The sequence below is a fragment of the Tigriopus californicus genome, chromosome 1, assembly GCF_007210705.1.
Source record: "Tigriopus californicus strain San Diego chromosome 1, Tcal_SD_v2.1, whole genome shotgun sequence".
NCBI lineage: Eukaryota > Metazoa > Arthropoda > Copepoda > Harpacticoida > Harpacticidae > Tigriopus > Tigriopus californicus.
The window spans coordinates 803,341-822,473 of NC_081440.1; the positions used below are offsets into that span (position 1 = coordinate 803,341).

At 39.6% G+C, this 19,133-nt stretch overlaps 1 protein-coding gene across 3 annotated transcripts in view; it reads left to right on the forward strand.

Annotated features, from left to right (window-relative positions):
- LOC131878409 (uncharacterized) overlaps positions 1-19,133 on the forward strand; it is a 64,192-nt gene that overhangs the window by 6,798 nt on the left and 38,261 nt on the right. For all 3 annotated transcript variants that reach the window (XM_059224397.1, XM_059224389.1, XM_059224403.1), the window contains exon 3: positions 15,870-16,021. In XM_059224397.1, coding sequence (XP_059080380.1) covers positions 15,870-16,021 — 152 coding nt within the window. The remainder of the gene's footprint in view (positions 1-15,869; positions 16,022-19,133) is intronic.

The following is a 19,133-nucleotide window of genomic DNA, read 5'->3' on the forward strand; positions in this document are numbered from 1 at the left end:
TAGACTCCTCCCCAAAGTAGAATACTCATTGTTGTGTGATGGAATGAGCACACGATCGTGCTCAATCAAGTTTGAACTAGCCGCATATATTTAAACCAGTCTAGTCAAATAAACAAGCCAGTCTAAATAAACTATATCAAACTTTATAACACTCATGTAACTTCATGCCCCAAAAGTGTTCACTAGTTGACATTCCTTTTGCACCAAGAATGCATAAATGGGTCGATGATCTGAAATTGACATCTTTCAAATATTAGAACTTTTTGATATTGATTCCAAAAATAGTAAAATGTCAACATTGCAGCCAGAGTACATATACTTGTGTTCTTTAAAAAAAAAAGAATAATTTGATTTGGTCACTGTGCATGTTGGTTATGATGGTTGTTGACGCTTGCCTTTTACAGGATTGAAATTTGACTTTTCACTTGCTACGTCGGTTTTGAATTTAGACTCCGACAAAATATGTTGCTTTCACGTCGCGCAGAAATTGCAGAAGTTTGTCGGTTCGGAAGTGCGAAAGACCTGAACTGAGGCGTTGGGAAGAAAACCTCTTATTGCAACCCAAAGCTTTTTGAAACCTCGCTAGAGGACTTTTCAGGATTGCGTTACCTCCAAATCGGGTTCATGAACGTACTGGGAATTAGTGATGGGATCAAATCAAATTTTAATTTAAAGGTTGCCAGAAAACTTGGAAAGTGAAAGCACTATGCAATTCCATTATAACGTAAAAATGTTGAGTTCAGCAAAACGCAACCCTGGTTTGACGGAGGAAAATTAGAGTTACTTTTTGAGGCTAACTAATGGGTTTACGCGGTTTACGACATTCCACCAGTGATGTCATAGACCATTGAAAGGGTAAATTGGCAGCCCTAGTTGCAACCTCCCGCGATTATTAATTTGGTCCTCATCAGTACTGGGTATGCATTTATCGTATTTGGAAACCTGTTTTCATCATATTCTGGGCTAGAGAGGAAATTTCTTCTGTCCTGTAGTTATGTGTAATATTGCGTCCCATACCGATGCAAAATGCGCCCAGTGCCTTGGAAAGGCTGTATTAGGCCTTTGTTATGTCCCGTAGGACACACCCCTAATCCAATATACTCGGAGGGTTATATCTTCACGTCCGTTCTATTCAAGACCAAGGAGATTAGGAGTGAGAGAGCAATAGAGAGAGCAATAGAGAGAGAGAGAGCAGGACAGCTGCATATACGCATGTGCATGCAATACAAGTACACACCAGCCTTTAAAGTAATGAATATTTTTGTTTCAATGACGTTCAAAGATCATTAGCATTGAATCAATACATATGCACTTCACTCCATTCACTCCCTTCAAACCAAACTGATGATAAAGCACTCTTACTTCCTTTCGCACTGACCGAAACAGGTCGTCATATTTGTCTTTATCATTATCCCTGTCTCCGTTGTCGGCATTGACCTTACAATCAATCTCTGGCCTCATTTTCTGCCAGGAGGTTGAAAATGGCTTTTAATGATTTCTCTTTTCGATTATACATGTTCGGTTTAAGCCCGTGATCATTAGGATGAGAGACGATCAATTAATTGTCTGTAGGAGAGAAGGAAGTCAATGAAAATAATTAGTCGATTTCTTGAATTTAGATTTTGGACGATTGAACCTAATGTTATGAGACAAATCTAAGCATCAATGCCTTAAATTTTAATTTGGAGTGGGTAAGTAAGACAACAGACGGTTAGCATCTAATTTTAAAGTGTCATGATTACCGATGTGGTAAAATGATGTTTGGGTGGTAGTTTTTGCGCTGAAAATTGGAAAGTACGAGTCGTTTCTCACTTGCATCAAGATCTGATACAGTATGACCTTGCTTGCCCCTTGATAACACTTTGATTATTAGAACACCCCTCAACTGATTCATTTTATTTCAATCGTCGTTCTGTTGCACCATTCATTCAAATTTAGTGCTAAAGAGCTCAAAGTTATGGTACTTGATAACCACCACAATTTTCTTCGTGACTTAATGATGGTGTTTGAGGAAGATGACCTGACCCATTGCAAATAGCTTTGATTCTTCAGACTGCCCTAAAAAAATATCATTAAAATTAAAATCTAGGAACTGTCAGGTCAGTGTTCTTTCTCCTAACACAGTTGAAATTTGGAATGATGTTTGAAACTTTCACGTACAAGATTCTGTGAGGAGGCTCAAATTGGGGACATTTAAGTGATGCTAACCAATACGTCGTTACACCTCTTCCTCCTTACACTATATGTAATGTATGTAAATCTCGAACAGACCCAAGAGTATCCTTACGTTATTTAACTTTTATCTACGAGTAAGTGCTTTGTATTCCTTAATGGGAAGACCCGAACCACCCATGGGGAAGACAAGAATGAGGAATGCCGACTGAGCATTATCTTAAGTTGGCCTGGAGAGGGCCAATCGGATCCATGTTCGAACAAAGACCGCACTAAAAGCAAATCAAGTAACCCAACGGGATTCTGATAATTGACTATGAAAGTTGCCCGTAACCAATCTAATTGTGGTGAGACGAGAGCGCTGGGCGGATCGAAGAACGAACAATCGAGGCAGTCCAAGCTCTTGATGACCGGGCGAAGATGCAGTCTGCTACACGTAGGTCACATTGAAAGTGGATTTGCATGTTCTTACTCCAGATTGGACCACATGGACCCGAAAGTACTATGTTAGATCGCGTACCTGGCATGACAGAGAGACTGATGGAAAGTGAGTTGCTCGCTGGGTGAGACAATCGAGCCTCAACGAAAGGGAATATATCAGTTAGCATGGGTCCCATCAATAGGATATGCTCACGGGAGGTTGTTGTTTAACCTTTTGTACGCCCCCGCCCCCTTTGGAATTACGTAGTGATGTGTCGTGGTTTTAACTGTGGCATGATTCAATCACAATAATGTTGAAATTAGCGGAGCAGTGATGTGAAAAACAAAATAATAGTGCTAAACACGATTAGAAAGGTAGAATTTGATGCTCGTTTTGACCCAAAAGTTCAACACTATTGGTGGAGAAAGGGGTCACATTTTTACGTTTGACATAACACTATGTATCTTTGTCTCACGATGGTGAAAAGCCCTTATCAAGTGTTGAGAGAAATACCCAAAAGCATCTTGGGACTTATGTTTGCTTGATTTGTTAAGTCCGATGACAAGTGTCTCTCTCGGCCTACCATCTGATAATGGGTGCCCCAATTGAGAGATATTCCTGCTCCGCCATCACAGCCAACGTCAATTAGTACCTCACCCTTGGAAATGACCGTAGGTTCCCTCATTAAAGCTTTTAAAAGCAACAGCTCGTGTTGTAATCAAATGCGACAAGTAAACTTGGACTTGGCTAGCCTGGGATCTACATATCCTGGGTTCGCAAGTTGGAAAACGAGGGCTCTACCAATGCGGTACCCCAACGCATCTCGGCACTCATCTTCATCAAAAAATGATAAGCAACAACGTCAATGTTATTGCTATATAAGATATATTTATAAATATCTTTTTAATATAAAGTGGAAGCGCACTTACTCACCGTTTGAAAGGAAATCGGGATATGCTCTATGAAGCTGAGCTCCTGAATCAAATCGGTTTAAAAGGTTGTATTTCACCAAGTTTAGCTGCAAAATGCCGAAGTTACATTCCAACTCAAATATCCAGACAAATGTTATCGATTTTCCAAATCACAAAAGTAAAAGATCACTTTTCTTATTCTTGCACAATCACAAAATAGCTCAAACGATTGTACGCTATCTCTTTTAAATATTTTTATCTTTTATCCCTTTTAAATATGAATATTTTCGAATTATTCTTTATACACCTCGTTCAACGACCAACAATGATCTCAAGAGAATAAATCGAAGCCTAAAAAGTTCCATTTTCTTTCAAATAAACGAAGCAAAGCAAATTCAAATATATGAGATTGCGTGTGATTACGTTTTCTTCAAAATTCAACTGAATTAAACATGTTCTCAAAAAGCTTCATTTTATTTTTTTTGTAGACTTCTTTACCGCTACTGAATGAATGCTTTTGAAAACGTACAGTATCAGATACCTTTCATACCTTGTCTGAACACTGTACAGTCCCACCCATAAGCCTTCCCCAATACGAAAGCTCTCTCATACCTTTGATGTTCCTGGTAAAATATTTTTGGACCTGCTGGAGCTTTTGCAAACCTGCTGAACTAATGGGAACCCAAATGGGCGAGGCATATTCAAGATGCGGCTGGACAATCGACTTGTACAGAGTATAATCGTGATACTAAATCTGGACTTAAACGTGCGATATATCCAACCACATGTTTGAAAAGCTTTTTCCAACTTTGAACTGGATATGCTCATCGAACTTTCATTATTTTGGAGGACTACACCTAAATCCTTCATGGATGAGACCTATTGAATGCCCTTATCTTCAACATATAATAATGGAGAGTCTAATGGCGTCGACCCAACGGTCATTGAACTGAGTTTCAATCCACTCATTGGCTTATTACTTATACAGAGCCGGGCAGAAGTATTGGGACAAAGCTTTAAACTTGTACTCCATCATGAAGATCCATTATGAATGATAATTTTATTAAATACAAAATCCTTGCCGTACGGGGATCGTATAAGGCTATTCAATATGGCTGCCATCTGTCTCAATGACAGACTCCAAGCGCCGAATGTAGGCCGAAACAAGCCTTGGTAACCTCGGCAGTGGCGAAGTTCTTCATGTGCTTCTTCACGGAGGACTTTAGACTTCCAATGCTTGTATTTGGATGTTCATTGACCTTCCGCCTCAGCTCAGACCACAACTAGTAATCCCCCGGGTTGAGATTTGGGTTGTTGAAAGACCATTCAGCTGGCTTGACCACAATATCAAAATTGCTATTCAAGAAATTAATGGACTTCTTGGATATGTGGACGGGGGCACTGTCCTGAATCCATACAAGTTGTGTGTTTTCTAGGTGTGCTGACTTCAGCCATGGAACTGATAGCTATTCCATGCTTCAGCCAAGGAACACAACAGTCTCCAATAGGTCCACATAGACGTTGGTGTTGACCTTAGGTCCAGTAGGGAAAATGTGAGGACGGATGACCTTTCCATCGCTAGTGACAAGGCCAAAAACCATGATCTTCATCACTGGTGGCACACTGGACCTTTCTCCAGAGAGCCAGCGGTCGTTTTGGGGATTGGAGGCACCATCCACAATGAAATTGCATTCATCGGAAAACAATTTGATGATACCTGGGTTGACTTTGCAGAGCCTGCGGAGTTTTTTTCCTTCTCTTGATCCTGGTCTCCTTCATCGTCTTGGTGAGGAGGTGACGCCTTCCCCTGAAGTAAGGCCTTAACTTTAAATCTTTGGGTATTTTGTAGCCTTGAATATTGCTTTGGCATCATCGCCGGCCGAGTGCAACTCGGCAATGACATTGCGTATGGTTTCCTGGGTCTTCATGATAAAGTTGTACCGAAAACTTGTTCCTACAAAATTCATTCAGTTTGTTGTAATTGTACAATCAGAGCAGTAGCAATTTCAAACAAGGAGGGAAATTCAAACTGCGTGTTGTTAAAGTGTTGTCCCAATACTTCTACCCGGCTCTGTACCAACCCAAGAGTAGAGAGTAGATCTGGTGTAGGACCTCTATCAGAGAACCAGAAATCTAACCATTCCTACGGCAAACTAATTTGGGTCATCAGCAAATACATAACTGTCCACTAAGCTTCTAAAATGGAGCAATGAAGATAATGAAAAAGAGAAGACCTATAATAGATCCCTGAGGAACACCGGACTTGACATCAAGTATGTCACTGAGGGATCCCTCGACCTTAATTAATTGCTTCCTACCACAAATGAAACTTATTAACTAATTGAGAAACTTACCTTGAATCCCAATCTTATTGAGCCTGTTCACTAAAAGGCCATGATCTACCTTGTCAAAGACCTTGGCAAAGGCGAGATAACTGTGATGTTCCTAGTGAAACATCTTTGGACTTGTCCAAATGGGTGAAGCATATTCAAGATGTGGCTGGACAATCGACTTGTACAGAGTTAGCATCGTGATGCGCTGCAAATTTCAAAGGGACTGTTTTCTGTGGGCAACTAATTTTGCTTTTTGACTTGTTCTCTCAAGAAGGTAAAGAAATCGTAGAGGTTTTTGAATTGTTATTAATTGAAAGGGCATTTTAACCCTGGTGCATAATGAATGGTTTAAGCAGGTGGGAACATCACATCATCTATGTACACTTTTGGTTTATGGAGTCGCGTCAGCTGATTATTTTGGCAGTCATTTCGAATTACTTGTCATCCTCAAATGTTGTTTAAAGATTCCTAATGATGCGATGACGTGCCTAGGGAGATAAGTTCTTTTACAAGAACCTTAAATGAAAACGGACATGGTCTGTAGTAGTTCAAGACCCTCTTTGAAAAGTATCCAATCATTAGACAGCGGCATTGACATTGATTTGCATGTTGAACAGAAACTCGAGAGGGTTTCGTATCCGGTATTCTTCTTTCGACAATTCAGACCATCCACACGTAGGAAAGCCAACAACTCATTGATCTCTGCTCCATGTGCAAATGAAATCAATTTCAAATCGGCTCTCAATTTCAAACAGACCTGACCTGTGTTGTAATTGCAATTGTAATTGAAATTACAATTACAGAATTGCAATTACATTTGCACCAATGTAATTGAACAAAACATTCACAAATGACTCAAGTTTCTTGTACAAGAGAGAAAGACAATGCTATTGAAATGTATGTATGTATGTATGTATGTATGTATGTATGTATGTATGTATGTATGTATGTATGTATGTATGTATGTATGTATGTATGTATTTATTTAGGTCCCAAAGGTTTGAAATGGTTTTGTTACAATATATATATATTTGAGTGAGACCAAGGATCCCCATAAGCCATAACGGCTTGTAATGTAATTGAAACTAATTTTAATTGAACAAGTTTGAAAAAAAAGCAATTGTAATTAATTGCATTTCTAACCATGGATTTGTTTTAATGTAATTAATTGCAATAATAAAGTAATTGACACGGGTCTGCTCTCTAAATGACACAAGAAGGCACAATTATGAACATTAGCGGTCTTGATTTTGAAATGATCATTGCTTCATTGGTCAAGCTTTTACAGCATCGCAAGTTTGAAAGTGGTTTAGAATGAATGCTGAAGGTATCTTGCTGTTTCCATTTAAAATGTTTCGCCTTTAATTAATTGACCAACAATGGAGCTTCATGTTTTGCCAATTCAAACCGATTGGGAGCCAGTTGATTCAGAAATTCACGGAGCGTTTATTATCAAATGAATTGGAATCATCATTGAACTCGCAAACGATTGATGAAGGCACACTTACTCATACTCCAATCATAGTTCAAGTACTGAAGACATGAATGTGGAATCCTTGTTGCTTTTGTTGGATGATAAATCTCAACGGAAACGAACGATATCCGCATTAGGAATGACATTAATATCATCAGGGTCTTTTCTTTGATTAACTCGCTACGCTTTCCAACTGAATTATTAATAGTACAATTCTCGACCCAATCGCAAAAGGAAAAGAAGGAAGGGCGAGCATGCGAGATCCTTTTCGATTTCTCCTCAAAAATCTCTATTAGTAACGTTCCGAGGGCTGATAACGTTATATATCAACACAAACCAGATCCTGTCCATGACAAAACAAGCACTGAAAATAACACGTGCGTGATTTCTGTCTCGAAAATAACAATTAATTCAATGTCATTTTCATGCTCTCCTTTTATTCTCGTAGGGTTAGGTTCTTAGAGAACGTTTCAAACTGAACTGTGTCTATTTCACTTTTGAGATGGTTTTCTTGCCAATTATCAATCTTTTATAAACTAAATGTCAATTAATGGCATCATGCAAAATGATTTAATATTCAAACAAAATATTTACAAGGCTAAAGATACTTTTGCCCCTCCAGTATGTCATTATAAGCCAATCATTTGCCATCTCCTTGATTAGGTGATGATAATTTGACTGGAATGGTTGAAGTTAACTATTTGGCAAGGTCCGTGGGTTTAGACCCCTCAAAATTTGGATGCATTTCTTGGTCATTCATAGGTCCTCGTTAAAGGTTAAGTGCAAAATACGCTCTGATCTCCAAGCCATGGCTTTGCTTTAATGCTTAGTTGTCTATGAAAAATGTGCACTACGTCAAATCAGCAGATATGCTTTTCATTTGCGCTCAGATAGTTAAAGTCAATCCATTGTTGACACGATAATTATTTGCCTAATCCATGCTAAAGCCTCACGGTGTTGCATTGCAAGCTTCCCATAACCTATAGAGGACAGTTGCACGGGTCTTGCCAATTTTTTTGCCTTCGTTCTGTAATTGCAATTAAAGGATTTGAAAGAATTCATAATTCTCTCACTCGAACCCTGCTGAGCCTCGTCTCAGGTTTACATTTCTTTTTTCTCTTTTTAGCCTGTTGATCCACTTGGCCAGTTTGTGAAGGATAGGTTCTTTCTTTTATTTATTTTAAAGCCGAGCCAGACTGAATTACATTGTCAAGAATTGATTCACACTTTTGTGGCATTTGTCCTCCATCACTCCTTCTAAACTTCTAGAGAAAATAATAAAAGATATGTAGCCCAATGAAGCAATTTACGTGGGACAGAAATCACCGAAGCATAAGCAAAAAAAATAATTGTGATGGGTGGTGCCTTCGTGATAGACCTGCCAGTTTAGACGAACACTAAAAAAACAAGTAGGCCTGTTTTGCTCCTCTCTTACACATATAGCATCAGTTTTCACGAGGGTTTAAAAATTTCCTCTTAATGAGCTATTTCTAATGAGTTGGTATTGAGCATGGATCATTGAGTTGTCAAGGCCTGACCTGTTTGAGATTTACGGCTTGACTTTGATGACGTTCTTAGAGGAGCCCGTGATTGGAGGTAATAGTTTCTATTAAATGTTCGCCCTGACCTTTTTTTAATGCGCAGAACATTTTGCAGAACGCAAAGTCCATTTTTCTGCACTGAGGTTGGGCCAAAGCGAGATCTCGTCATTACATTATCTGTAAAAAAAATCTATTAAAAAAGTAAGAACTCGAACCTGTCGAATAAGGTCTTGGGTCATAGATTCTCCGATCTGTCTTCATAGCTTGATATATATTTGCCGTTTTCAGAAGTCAAGGACAATATCACCAATGAATGGAGACGTCTTGGGTGATGATAGTATGTAACTCCTATCCCAATCAACAACCTTAATTTTCTTGGATTGGGCTTGTGCTTAATTTTTTTGGCACAGGCGTTTCAATGGGCTGAAAATGTACCAGCATTACACGTTTGTTAAACAGAGGTTAACCTCTGCGAAAAAAAATGCATTCAGTTTATTAGGATAACAACTACATATTGTGGCAGCTACCATTTGGACAGATCGGTTCATAGCTTACGCTGTCCTACTTGTAATTGTTAATGACCAACTTGCAATCCTCCAGTTGCCAATGGACAAATTTTCATCTTCAATTCTTAGATGTAGACTTCATTCGTCAATCGGAATGCCTCTTTAGCTCAGCCATTTTTAAAACGAAGAGGGATCTTTTCCATTGATAGCACTGCTCAGTCAATCACCCAGTCTGTTGTGCCACAACCACCTCTTTCCAGACATTCTTAATTCACGAACATAGAGGTGTGTATGTACACATGTACGTACGTTATGGTGTATGTATGGTTTTCTATCCAATTAACTCTCTAGCCATTAGATTGTGTATCTTTTCCTTATTGGCCATTTGTTCATCCTCGTTGAAGCGAGATTGCTACAGACTTGAGGAGACAAAGATGGCGACACAGGGCGATGAATAGATTGTTCCAACGCAGTCGTTACCTATTCCTTTTTATTTGGCTCCGTCACGCAATGGCGCAACCAAGCTTGCGGTCTGGGTGGTGGAGCACGCCTAATACCCACCTTACTCCGTGGGAACTTGTCAATGAACCACCATAAAAAGAGTTCTGAGCAGACCGGTCTTTCTGGCTTCCTATTCCTCTTGCTTTGGGGAGTTGCCATTTCCAACATCGATCGTCGACAATCCCAAGCGGTGGAACAATAACGGATAATGGCAGGTTCCATTTGGAATCGCACACTGACGCAAGACCAAGGCGAAATATTTTTATGCCTCTCAGTCAACAAAATGGGATTCCGTGAAATTAGGTCCACACCATACCCACCACGGATGGCACATGCGTGTTGTGGTCCCAACAATGTACCATCGCAGGATGATGACTGGCGGCATTTTGAGAGCGGATTTCGTCGAAAAAGGAATATAAGAATGCTTGATCGATTCTTTGGAAGTTGTACTGCCCAGATTACGCCTCTAGCTCATTTGATTAAGTATGGAGACAAGTAACTTGAATACTAGGGATTTAGTTTCCACTTGTTAAATGATATGCAGATGTGATTTGTTTTCAACCACTCTATTCCGTCAGCTCTCCCTCATACAGCGACATGTTATCATTTTGACTCCCATTAGTTGCTCGCATCGCAACGTCCCATCGGTATCTCGAACCATCAGTATGGAGCATCATTTATACGAAAAGATGAGAAAAACTATTGGGATTAACCATCCCAATCCTGAAGTATTCATTTTTTTTGATGAGGTTATGAACCCACCTAGATGTCACCACAATGTATAATAGGGATTTACCATAAAATCGTTCGTCTTTGTTATGCCTCAAAGGTCACATCTAAGCTAACGATGACTAAGACCAATAAAGATCCATTTCTCTCTTTTAGTTTCGAGATAGTGCAAAATCAAATTTTTACAAAGTACGAAATATTTTTGACATTGCTTGATGAGATTAGTCGCCATCCGAGTAAATAATGCTGCATTCAATTGATTAATGGTATATTGAGAGCTTTCATAACGTTTGACTCAAATAGAGGGTCGGGTATCATGATTTATTAATCAGATGCATTATTATGCAAACGAAACTGAAGTGCTGTGTAATGGAAATTTCCAACAACGCGAGAACGCTTTCCAAAAGCTTCACATTACCCACAAACGGTTGAAACTTCAATTAGGGACCCCTGGAGTATGGACATACATGCTGAGGACGGGAAAAGAAATTTCATATCTACATAAAGTACTGTTTTGATTTTGTTTTTGTCCAGCCTTTGATTGAAAACAAGTCTTTCAAATTTCAGCTTAATTGAACGATTGCGTCATGCCAAACTACTCGGAGTAGATGAGCAAAACTTTTTCTGGGCAAAAAAAAGTGTGGCAAGCTTCGAGGGGGAATGATAAAAGGAAATGATTTGACCCAAACCTTCAATTTGGATGTAATCTCAAATACGAAGTCATTACGAGATGAAGCAAATCTCATAGGCCTTGTTTTCCATCTATAGTGGTGCGTCCGTACTATAACGGTTCATTCATTGACGATCGTTCATTTTTTTAATCGGGCCACCACTTTTCACTGGAGAGGAGGCAGGGTTGTAGCGAAGGTGTGGTTTGCACTTCAATTGAAATGAAATAGTTAAAAAATTGACATTTCGAATAGACGTGCAGTACTGAAGAATCACGATGTTGACAAATTTGAAAAGACGATTAGTTCATTGATATCTTAGGTTCAGCTAGCCAAAAAATACTTTGATGGCACATGATATGCATACCGTGTGACATATTTGTGAGTGTTGGCTTGACTGGTGCATTTTGCCACACAATGCTGTCATGAGAAACCACATGAGATCGAGACAGGCCTCATGTTCAAATTTTAATCAAGACCATTTGCCAATATATGCGTATACCATTTGGCACAATTCTGTACCAGGCTCTTGACAACAACTTGTTATATGTCATTATGATAAAAGTAAACTATTACTGCTAGGTTATTGACGAGATCTCCTACAAATATCAACGCCCTCGCAAGTCTTCGTTCAGCAGTCAGGGATGGAAAGCCTAAAAAAAACCTTTCTCGCCAACAAGCAATGAACAAATAATGATTTTGAAGGTTGAGTAACTCCATTAACTTCTTACCGCCAAAAAGCCCGTCATGGGCCATTTAGGCTATCTAGGGCTGCTGGCACTTGTTTGGGTCGTTACTTGCCTTTTGCTTTTTCATCACTACCAATGCCTTAATCAAGAAGGTTATAGTTTTGAATCAAAGCAAAGGCGACAAAGTGTATGTTTCATTCAAAAACTATGAATTATTTGTCGTAAGAAAATTATGTTCTTCAAGCAATCTGAACTTGCTAAATCGACGGAACTGGTGACCGAATTGATTAGAGCTTTGACGCTCGAGATAGTACGAACCATGGTAATGTACAGATGATTTGAATTAACAACTTTAAGCTTGAAATAAAGAGGCTTGGTTGGCAGGCAAGCAATTAATAGATTTTATATTAAATGTGTGCCGGAGACGTCTACTTTTACTACAGCCGTAAAAAATATCGATTAGATTTGGTAAAATAGCGTCTAAAAAAGCTGGGAAAATGGCAAAATAGTTGATAAAATATGCGGAAAACAAGCATCGAGTGGTGTATTTCTAGAGTTTTAGGTACAAGAAACTAAATAAACAATTTAAAACCTCTGGACATTAAGCATACCACAACGAGCCCAAAAAGGTACCTAATTTGGAAATTGCTTTCCCAAAACTTCCAAAATCGTACGGTCTTCTCCTCAATCTGGTCTACCTGAAGAAATTGTCGGCAAATTACTTGGAAATTATTAATGCCTATGTGAAGCTTTCCATTAATATCAGGTTCAAGGGGTCTTGGAGAGAAGATTCAAAACATCAGAAAAGGAGAGCGAGACATGGCTTTACGCGTTTCAACGTTTTCTTCGACCCGTAACTGCAGTTCTACGCCATGCTGCTTTGAGCTTTGTTCGGACTACTCCTAGCCATGGAGTAGCATAGCCTAGCTCACCCTGGTTTGAAACAGCACAACGTGATCTCGGTTGTTTTTTTTATTGGGGGGGGGGGTTGTTGGTTTTTTTTTTTTGCTGTTGTAGCGTTGAAGGAAGCAGGAACGTTTGAACGAAAATAGACAAAATCCGAAAAATGGCCGAAATGTGTGAAAACGGCAAAAAAGCTGGAAAAAGTCGAATGGACCCTGGATAGTCGAATAGCCCAAAAAAGGAGGAAAACGTATTAGAAAAGCTGATCAACCTTTTTTTTTTACAGCTGTAGCGATTACCTTTCATTGCCAAGTAGATAACCGAGGCCCTTTTTGTTCCACAAATATGCCTAATTTCCAGTTCATTTAAATGGATTGATGCACTTCTAATACCCGATCCAATTTCTGATTTAAGATCGTCAAGTTTTTGCTTAATTTGAGTTTTTTTAGCGCCTCAGAAGTTAACTGCAACTGTCTTGACTCATCATTGCAGCGCCTTTTTAGTATCTAATATTGAATGCCCTTGTCCTGCAAATTGGGGTTGGTTGTGCATTTTTAAACCTCACGATCCACGTGAACAGCAATTGTTCTCAACAAATAGGAGCATAATACAGTGGCTCAATGACTTTGTTTGTCTTTGCGGAAAATGCAAACATATTAACACATTCCGAACCATGGCAAGCTTTTCAGATTTCTATCTGATTTTTGTGTAATCTCTAGACTCCAAGGCTGTCAGGATTTGCACTAACTCTTTAGAATGGCTAGACCTAAAGGATATAATAAATGGATTGTTCTAGTGGGATTGAAATGAAGGTAGACTTACACGTGTTACATTCATGTTTCGAGGACATAGGGGATGCCAATCAATTAAAACTCAAGACAAAACACGCAGGTGAGATAAACGTTATTCTCCACCATTAGTTGGCGGTGCTCATTTTTAAATTTGTGACAAATTGTTAGAAAGGTTTGGAGGGAGACCTTAAAGGCTATTGATATCGTGTTAGTTTAGGTTGGGTTAGGCTAAGTAAGGTTAGGTTAGGTTTGATAAGGTCAGGTTAAGTTTAAAAAAGTAGCACCGCCAAATCGCTAAACGGTGGAGGATAATGTTTACCCGCAGGTGACGTCATGCTCTGGCGCACCGTCATACAGAAGATGCCCTGCTACCTAGGGCTCCCAATTTATCAAGAAGAAATGAATTGAGAAAAGCGGAAATAAGCAAATTTATTTTCTGGCAAGGATCGGAAAAACGGGCAAAGCTTTTGAGTTCACAAATACCACTTTACGAAGCACAAACCACCAAGGTTTTAATCAGAAGTGCCAAAAGCGCGCCCGGGAAGACCTAGTTTGGAGGTAAAGAGTAAACCCAAAATCAGAATGATTTAGAATCCGAACAAATAGCCTATAAGCTATTTTCTTGTTTGAAGTGGCTCAAATGCTGCTTTGTCCAGGACCAAACTGAAAGTGCAAGGCTTACTTTTAGGGCTGCCAATGTATTGATCTTTTAGTGATAATTACCCGTTAATTATCCTGAAAATGTAATCCTGAATTTTCTTCAAACCGTGGTTTATTCTTTGCCTAAATTCGACTTTTTCGTCAAGTTGGGATTTAGTGGAGCCTTTACTTTCAATGACTTTTTGACAACCCCAGTGTTTGGGTGTTTTTCCGGAAAACTGCAAAGTCGGAAATTTCCGGAAGAGCCTTTGATCCTGGAAGGGCCATACTGCCAACCCGTACCAAGCTTGGATGAAATTTGTCCACTATTTCAAATTCCTACCTTGTTTGAGCAGACAGAATCTGTTTATAGAGATCCTATGTTAATGCTGTGTCAAAACTACACCAATTCGGACATTTAGGCAAGCGCTGGTACCAGCAAACAAACTTGCCTGCCAGTGCAAGTGATGCAAAATTGGCGTTTCAACCTGATTTTAACGAAGCTGACCTTTCCTCATATAGCAATGCGAAAGAAGGGTCAGCTTTTCAAAAACATGTTTGAAGCCCCAAACTTGCATCACTGACAATGGTACCAGCAAACAAACGAACCTGCCAGAGCTTGCCTAAACGTCCCCATAATGGGTTCTTTTTGAATTTTGTAACGCAACTCTTTCGATTGTCGAAAATTTAGTTTGCTCACCGCAAGAGTTGGTCATGTTACGACAACAAAGGGCAAAATCAGGGCTTTGCTTGCTTTTTCACAGCTTTTTCTTTACTTCAGTGGCATATTTAGTATTGAACTCTATTCTGTGCAAAGTCGCTTAAATTCTTTTCATTTGCGCCATCTAAATGGCCCTTGCGTTATGAATAGGTAGATTTATTACACTTGGATGTCGTAAAATGTGAGAACGCTGACAAATTTACTGTTTTCCTTATACATGCCACAAATAAGAGTACTTAAAATGGCAGCAGGCGATGGCGATAAACTGATTGCTCATAATGATAAAATCTCAAGTGAGAGTAGTAACTAGAGTGGCCTGCAAATGTATTGCTTATGTTTGGTACATGGACTTTACGCTAAACGTAAAATGACCTGTATTCTTAACGTCAGAGTGGGATTTCTTATTTTTAGCTAAGCTCTTGCGGAAACAGTTACGACTAAGTCGGTTATTTCACATTGGCATGACCTGTGCTATCAAAATTCCGGTTTTGAGTTAGTGTTCTTGGAAATGCAACGTGATAATACATGTTTTCTTCTTGTTCATGGCCGGTCAGAACTTCACAGAAGCGGTAGTCTTTGGAAGTAGATCCATTTATCCCTTTTATCGACCTACTCCAAAGATGGAAATTGAATCCAGAACAAAACACTAACTACCTCGTGAAGCATTTAGTCTTGCAAGAAAGATCAATTCAGGAAATTGTTTCTCAGCTGTGAAAGTGAGGTTGGGTGATTTTGGATAGTCGTTCCGTTCAATTTACTTCGTTTCGTTCTTTCGACCGAGTTTGGAATTTGATGCGCGGCAAATGAAATGCTAAAAAGCTAGAAATAATATATTTCAATATGCTTTAAAATACTTTGTTTCTGTTTCAGATCCAGTGATGAGGAGAAGAAACTCAAACGAGCCAGCTGTGTAATTGGTGTGATAGCGACCTTGATTTTCCTACTATGTTTTGCAATGGTGGCTGTGACCCTGCATCTTTCACCAGAAATTGATAAATTGGCCACCGAGAAATTGGCCACAGGTGAGTGACTACCTTCCGTTTTATTGTTGAAAATTGTTGCTGATTATCAAAATGAGTCAAATGAATGTTGTCGAGATGTCAAGGACCAATTTGGAAATTATATTGAGGGTTTGACAGTTGGTTGGAGAAGTAATTTTTTCTTCGGGCATATATTCAGTACTCATTCATCTAAACGGATTGTTGTGATTTGTCACTGAAAATGTAATATACGTATGTAATGTGTACCTTTAGAACGCTTCTGAACGAGAGCACTTCTCATTCAACCAATCAAACAAATAGGAAAGCCTCATTGCGGGAATTCATTTCAAGTGGTTGGAAATGCAAAAGTTGATTCTGGGCCTACGAATCCAGATGTGGAAAACTTTTTTGGTGCATCCAAGGTGCGTTTGAACAACAGGTTATGGTCTTGTTTCTTGATGTAGAAAGACAAAGCCTTTTCATGCATTAAAAGTGTTCCTCCCCAAATTATTTCCAATTTTTTAGGTATAAAAATGAACACCCGTTTGTTTTGTTTGTTACGAAGTCAGATGTCAGCTCTCTCGCTCGGCCTGCCATCTGAATGATGGGTGTCCCAATTGAGGGATATTCCCCCTTCGTCATCACAGCTCCACATTACTTATTACCTCACCCTCGGGAATGACCGCAGGTTCGCCCATTTAAGCTGTTAAAGCAGCAACTCATGTTGTAATCAAATACCGCAGAGAAGCTTGGACTTGTCAAGCCTGGGATCGAATCAGGATTCGCAAATTGGAAAGCGGATGCTCTACCAATACGGTATCCCAGCAAGCCTATGAACACTCGTATAAATGTGCTTTGATTTAGTCCAAACGGGTGTCTTTTTCTCGGTCGGTTTTAGAACTTAGTAAGTCATTTGTAAATGAACAAATCGTCAAAATATTTTGTTGGTTGGCGATTGAAGCAACATCAAACGATAATCGAGATCAAAAAGGCATGAAGGAACGGGATAATAATTCTAGAATTATAGACAAACACGACCTCAAATGCTAAAAAAAACATGAAGGCCGAAAAGGCAATTAAATTGCAAAGCTTAAGTTGGAAAAAAATAAAATAAAAACTACAAGAAAATATTCTTAGGGTGTGTTCCATTACTTGAAAATAATTACCTGGTTATGACAAGGTTTCATTTCGTGGCAACCAAATCAATAAAATTGTAAATAGGTTTGTACAAATATTCTTGAGAAGAACACAAAAGATGATATGGTACAAATGTGCCTCCCTCTTCAAACTCTCTTTCCTGGTTCCTTTTCTTCTTGTTCCGTTCTCTTGAGTTGTTTATCAAGCAGAAAATGCCGAACCGTTAAATCCGCCACCTGCAAAAAAACGCTACGAGAAGAAAGGACCCTCAAGGCCATGGAATTGTGTGCTGGCGGCAATTTCACCAGGACTGATCCCTTTTATGTCGACAGATTTCCCTCGTCGCTCTTCTTTAGATTTATTGAGACGATGGTTCCAAATCCCAATCCAAGTTCGATTCTCACTCTCTGGAATGAGTGCCAAACTCAACATGCCCATTCTCATGTAGGCGTGTCGTCGTCGTTGTCCTCTGGTTGGCGAGTTTCATTTCAACGAGTGGTTGAATCCAGACCCTCTGGAACTTTTGGCTCATAAACGAGATTACCAGTCATCTCGATGTTTGGCTACCAGTCCAAATGGTAAATTGCATCAGATGATTGGTCAATGTTTCAAAAGAGCCAGAGGTCCCGAGGTTCCTGTCAACTGGCAGCCTTTTTCCATCTTCTCCTACGTACACAGCCTCCCGAGGTCCCTGATTATTGCATGCATGAAGGCCGTTGAAATTGAGGCATCATGAGAGGCTCCCCGTGGCTCGTTTGTTATCACTCTTGCATCTCCACTTCGTTAACTTTCCGATCCTAAGCCTCCAAATTTTGAATTCAGGAAGGGAAGACCGGAATCGTGAGGGCTTCCCAGCTTTAACGAGGAACACACCATTTCCAAGCATTACTCTTTTTTTTGTTGTTTGGACGAGGAAAAGGGATGGGATCTTGATGCTTGGCACAGATCAAATTACATTAACGGTTTTCATTTTGATAGAGAAAACTCGTATTTCAAACATTGGATGTGCCGTTCCCAATGTTGAGGTTGATGACGCGGTGGTTTGCCAACGCCAAGGTTGATGATTTGGGAGTTGCATGCCTTGAATGCTTTCAGAGGTTCTGCCCTTGTTCTCCAGCACGACGTGCGATGGTGCAACTGGATATTCCCCACCTAATTGAGGAGGCCTCAATGGTTTCTTCTGCCCCCACCACCATCCCTATACTATAGTGCAAGCTATACTGTACTACATTGACCTGGTTCTAAAGCGCTGAAAGTAGAGGGGCAGAAAGAGCAGATAACATCTTATTATCGGGACTATTTTATGGTGGACGGGGTTCTATTGTATCTAACAGTAAACATACGATTTGCTCATGTTTTCTTATTCGTTGAAACCAATGGAAGAATCTGGAATCATATTCGTGGGGAATACGTAGGCCTTGTTGATCCGGTAGCATCTTTCAAGTCAGACGTGGGCAAATTTTTAGATAGCATTCCAGATCAACCCCACATTCAAGGACTAGCTCGGTCTGCCTACTCAAATTTGTTGGCGGACCAAATGTCATGCAAAGATTGAATAGTAATAAATAGACGAATTATAACCTTTCATTATAATAGCACTGGGGGTTACATTCCCTGTAGCGGTTAGAAAACCCCGTGAAAAACCAAACCAAAAAAAAGAATCTGCAATTAAAATTGGATGGTTTTGGCTGATGTTTCCCCGACAAACGCATACAAAACGGATTCTTCACAACTTCTTTACAATCAGGACTTGGCCATAAAAGACAAAAGTTTCTTCACAACCGCATAACTTTGAGCTTGGCTTCGGGATGTGGCAGGCATTTTTGTACATTCAAGAGAAATAAGTGGCAAAATCTAGATATCCGAGGATTCCTTTCTAAAAGTTTGGGAAGGCTGCAACATTTTTTTTTGTTCTGGTCCGAGAACGAGAAGCACGAAGCGAGAACAAACGCTTGGTTGGTAATTGCTCTAGCCTTTCTCGGGTTTCTCCCATCAATTGGTTGTGGTTGAGGGAGAG